Here is a 5,341-nt window from a genome sequence, read left to right as displayed (position 1 = left end):
GTGGCCAGTCCCACTTCACTAACACCCCCAGGTTGGTTACCAGCTCAGCCTGGTTTTTAAATCCTAAATCTCAACCCAGCTGAAACACAAGCAAAAGCCCCTCCAGGAAGAACATGATCAGGGTGGTGAAATGATGGGCCTCGCTCTGCCCCAAGTGTCGACCTGCCCCACAGCCACCCGAAGGCTCCAGTTTTCCTAGCTGAGTAGAAGACAAAGCTAGTGCTGCAAAGCAATCATTACAGCTTGAGGATATCAGGGAGGATTTTGGACATCCCTGGAATGCTGGGTGCTGCTGGCAGCCCTGCCTCCTGCTCAGGCACTACAGGTCAAGCCAAGGTCCACACTGTGGAGCAGCCCTGAAGCCCTGTGCCAACCACACGCATGGCCATGCAGCCCACAGTGCCCAAACCATCCCCATCCTCAGCAACAGCTCCATGCACAACACAGGGATATGTCTGAGCAGCTAAACTTGCCATCTCTGCCCTGCCAAAGTCCTGGGAACAGGGATGGCAGGTCCTGCCAGTTGCCCTGAGAATGGAAGGGGGCAGCTTGTTGCTTCAGAGACACAAATTCTTCCCCAGCAGCAGCAGTATTCTCCCCAACAACTCTTCTGTCCCACTAAGAGGAGCAGAAGTTTAATGTCCCCCTTCATCTCTTCTTCTTCACTCTTTTTTTTTTTTTTTTTTGTTATCAGAGCCTGTTCATGGAGATCACAGGATTTTTGCCTGTGCTGCTTAGAAACACTGAGGCAGCTTCACCTATCCAAGGGCACCTGAAGGGATGGCCAAGTTTCCCAGATGTGACTCTGCTCTGTGCTTCTTGCCTGCAACTTCTCTGAAAGATAAAAGGGCAGCACTGGTGGGACTGGGCGCCCCAGTCTCATCCATACAAAACAGCACTATGTTACCCTGTCACTGGGTGCTGGGGCCCTAAATGAAGCACCCTGGGGCTGCAGGGTGCAGGTTGTTGTCACGATGACCAAAAGACAGCTCCCAACAAATGCCTGGGGATCCTCTATGCATATTGATGGGGAGATATGGATTTACAAATGGGAGGTGGGGAGATTCGGGGGGGCAGGTTAGAAAAAATATCCCTGCAGGTTGTTCTTCTGGGCATTTTCCCACCTCTGGAAACACTGCAGTACTTCTTTGGAGAGCTGAGATAGCACATCAGTCATTTCAACACCTGGGGAATAACTAACTCCTGTTCAAATGCCTCAGGATGTGGCATAAAAAATACAATTGCTAGCTGTGAATTGCAAAGTTTATTAACATAGTCTCCAAGGGTTATTCAAACCATGCTGAATCACAGGCAGCATTGGTCCCTTATGTAACTGGCATTTTTGATTTATACTCACAGCATTCTTGTAGCTTAATTTTTCTCTTGATTATATAAAAGCAATAAGTACTGCATTTGGTGGTTTTTTGATTTTTTGTTTGTTTGTTTTTTGGCAACATGAAGTTAGGCAGAATTTCATGTTAATTCTTCTCTCTCCTGTTCCTCACAGTATAAGTTGTATTCAAGGAAAAGCATTAGTAAAAATTAAGAAAAACAACTTAAAACCTGTAATATGGTACTAGTAAGAGGGCAGATGCCAGAAACACCTATGAATACTGCAGAAAGTACCTTCTCAAAGAAGCTTCTTCATGCAAGGAGTTTTAAGGTGACATGGCAAAATCTGCACAAAGATTTAAATTTTTTACAGTTGAAGCTTTGGTCTTTGGATTTCTCCAACTGACAGTTTGAGGGCTCTTAATTATTTCTAAATACAGCATGGAACAAGCCCTTTTTATTGTCCATGGCATCTACAGAAGGTGTAGGATCTCTTCACAGGGAAAACATGGTGTTTTCTCCTTCAGCACCGGTGAAAGCTTTTTCAAGGTCTTCTGCTGGTCCATGGCTGTAGTGAGAAGCACAGATCATTATGGATGGGGCAAAAGCACATTGCTGCTTCAGAGCATCCTGTCTTATTTGTTATGTCAGCAAATCCCCGTTGAAACAGAGACAAGAAGCTGCCTACTTCAGTGGTGTAATGTCTGCTTTTTACACTGGAGAAGAGTTTACCTTGCTTGAATTATTCTAGTGGATAGGAAAAGCTGTTCATCATAATGACAGCTGGAGGGCAATCATCATAGGGTTCAGAAAAGAGTCCCTTTCTGGCCCCAGTTCTTACCTCGTAGATGGGGTGTGCTGAGAGGGAGAATCGACCATTGAAATATCATTGGTCTTTGGTAAGGGATGACATTCCACTGGACTGCTTGTGCTTTGCCTAGAGAAAATTATTTTTTCAAGATAAACCAGAAGACATGAACTTAGCAGTTACACCTGCACAGGGTGACTCATCATGCTTTCATGTTTCACATCTGCCTCAAAATTATCACTTCATTGATCCCCTCAGAAACTTCAGTGTGACACAGGAAGTGTGTGAGAGGGTCCAGTGGCCCCAGTGAGAGCTGCAAGGCTTATCTAGTAGTGGAAAACTTGGTTTGCCACACTGCTGCATTGTGCCCTTGATGGCACATTCTTTGTGTATTGGCATGGATTGCCACTCCATGGAGGAATGTCCATAAATAATTTTGCTGGTTGATCATTGTAACCATTTCTCTCTTCATTTCTTTAAAATAACCCTATCAGGGTCTTGCCCTGGTAGTTGATCAAAGAATAAAGCAGATTTGGTATTTCCTTAAGCTGGGATCACTACATAATAGTAGCAGTTACTGCAGTTCTCCAGTGCTCTGGCTGTCTGTTTGTTGCTACATAGAAGCAGGATCCAGGAGCCACCGCTTTTCTGGGATGGATTTGAACTTTTCTCATAACAAAACTTCGGTAGTCAGTGCCACAAACCAATACTATACCCACAATCAGTGGCCAGTACCTTCCTCCTTCTAAGAAAAATTACTTGGGAATTTTTAATAGGAAATTACAAAATGGATTACCTACCTTTTTATTATAAACTTATTTGTGTGTTTACCTAGAAGCAAAATAATATTGATGTCACAATGGCAAAATGAAACACATAACTAATGAATCAGTCAAATGAGTTAAGCAGCAAAGGTAGCAAGTCACAAAAATTCTGTGGGCTAAGCAGAAAATAAAGGATCTTATTCTGATTTAAGATACACCAATGCCTGTCAGGAGCAATTCCAGGAGTCTATGGGATGACTTTACTATAAAGCAAGAGCCAACAAGATGAACCCAACCTGCAACAAATGACTGAACAGGTTCTTTGCACAGGCTTCCTCCTGCTGCATCCTCACCAATTCATGCTCCTTGGTCTCATCGTGGTGACACAGGCCTGGGGTAAGGACAGCAACCCCCATAAAATGAACAGAGCTCTGTCACAGGAGCCATGGCAGATTTAGCAGAAAATTAGCCAGAGACACAGGAGGACACCTGCACTAGCGCAGCATTAGGAACATTAATCCATTATGTGCTTAGGGACACTTACGTTTCCAAAACAACATGAGCATCAATATGAAAAGAATGGACACCACTGTGGGACAGGCAATGAGAGTGGCATAGTTGGGAAACTGGAAGGGAGAAGATAAAAACAGAGAAGGCTTTAGAAGGATGTTTACTTCAGACCTATTTTTGCAGCAGTGGGTTGCCCTAGTGGCTAAGAGCTCTGAAATATCTGTGCTGGGCTGAAGTTTGCAAAGCTCTTCTGAGCTTGTCTGTACAAATTATGGAGAAGACACATCAATCTGATCTTGATAAACAATATGGATTACCTGCTAAGTATTTAATAAATCTTCTGAAGCATTTGAGCCTAGATTCATCCCATTTAACATCAATTTCTTAATAAGGTGTCTAAAGTAGGAGCTTAGTCATCCTCATCCTTCTCTTAATTAGAGACCGGGAAGTGTAACAACTCTTAAACTGCCTTTTGCCTGTCACACCCCAAGGATGTTACCTCTGCCTCTTATAGAGTTGTCAGGGGGATGAGGTTTTTCTGAAGTGTCCAAGCCAGATGGGATGGCCACATGCTTTTGCTCTATCCACTGGAAAGATTAATAGATAGTTCCTGAGCTTCTAAACAGAAGTTCAATCTACTGTTTACAAACACTGTCCCTTTAGTAGGAATACACTGAAAATCACTAGCATGTCCTGCTGTCCTTCTGGCTTCTAGTTAAACACTCTTGAAACAGAGAAAGTTTTACCTTGTCTCCATTGTCATCATATTTCTCGGCCTTGCCATCTGAGCTTGTTGAAATCCCTGAAAATAGAAGAGACTGAAATTTTTACTTGCACAGTCACCAGGAAGAGTGAGGGCCACTGTGATTGTCACTCTGTAGTCAAGGAGCAATGGAACTTCAGGGAATGAGGAGGGCAAAATCTGGCCCTGAGTAGGAGAAATAAAGTACCTTGCAACCACAGTGGAACAATCTGTTTCCACAGCAAATGGTATGTGAGATAGTCATTGGGAAATGTCAGACTTCATCAAGGGAAGAGGAGGCTTTCCAGTGATAGCCCATAAAGCAAGGCAACAGAAACTTGTGTGCTGTGAAGGAGTTTTTACTTCTGTAAGCATGACAAGATGTTGTAGAGAGCAGAGGGAGCAAACAAGGTACAAATGTTTTTGTTTTGTTTTGTTTTGTTTTTTTCTATAGAGATATTAGGATTTTGGTTCTAGCTTTCTAAGCTTTGGAAATAGGGATGAAATAAATGAATGCTCCTATTATCCTGCTCTCTTACTTTTGCTAGTGAATTTAAAGTCACAAAAAGTTAGTCTAAGCTTGGTTCTTCGTTCATAATGACCTCATGCTACAAAGAACTGAAGTATTTAAGTATTTGGAGCCCTTGATCTGTCCCAGGAAGCACCCAGTGTTTAGCAGCATGTTAAAAACCAAGGAGTCACTCAGCTTGGGGAATCAAAACCTCTTCTAACATCATATGACAGGAAAACTCCTGTGCCTTAGATCACACCCTACTGTACCGAAAGACTGATGAGTAGTGCTTTCAGTGGTGTGACCCCACCACAGCAAGACGTACCAGGGACCAGATTAGTCAGTAGTCAAGGTGTGGACATACAACACACTTGCAGCACACAAGACCGCAGCCAAAGGAAACTTTGCACAAGGTACCCAGAATGTCACATGAGGAACAGAACTCAGAGTTCTGAGAAGGTCCCTGTGAGAGCCAAGATGATTTGTCTCCATATACCAAATAATATACCTGCATTTTATCAAAGACATGGACAGGGCACAGGTAGCTCACACGTGTGGAACTGTAGCTAGAAATTTGCACTGGAGTAGAAAAGAAATTATGGCTAATAAGGATGACAGGTAAACAAATACAGGTAATAAAACCCTTGCGAGTGCTGAAAAACCCAAGGATACGT

General features: G+C 43.3%; 1 protein-coding gene across 1 annotated transcript in view; it reads right to left on the bottom strand.

Annotated features, from left to right (window-relative positions):
• Positions 1-1,827: 1,827 nt before the first annotated feature.
• The window catches only part of TIMD4 (T-cell immunoglobulin and mucin domain containing 4), a 7,589-nt gene continuing 4,075 nt past the window's right edge, over positions 1,828-5,341 (bottom strand). The window contains exons 4-7 of the mRNA XM_010002121.1: positions 4,161-4,216; positions 3,449-3,530; positions 2,941-2,971; positions 1,828-1,900 (exon numbers count right to left, since the gene is read on the bottom strand). Of these exons, the coding sequence (XP_010000423.1) occupies positions 1,828-1,900; positions 2,941-2,971; positions 3,449-3,530; positions 4,161-4,216 (242 nt within the window). The remainder of the gene's footprint in view (positions 1,901-2,940; positions 2,972-3,448; positions 3,531-4,160; positions 4,217-5,341) is intronic.

The sequence above is a fragment of the Chaetura pelagica genome, unplaced genomic scaffold, assembly GCF_000747805.2.
Source record: "Chaetura pelagica isolate M959 unplaced genomic scaffold, ChaPel_1.0 scaffold356, whole genome shotgun sequence".
Taxonomy (NCBI): Eukaryota; Metazoa; Chordata; class Aves; order Apodiformes; family Apodidae; genus Chaetura; species Chaetura pelagica.
This window is presented reverse-complemented; position numbering and strand designations above follow the sequence as displayed.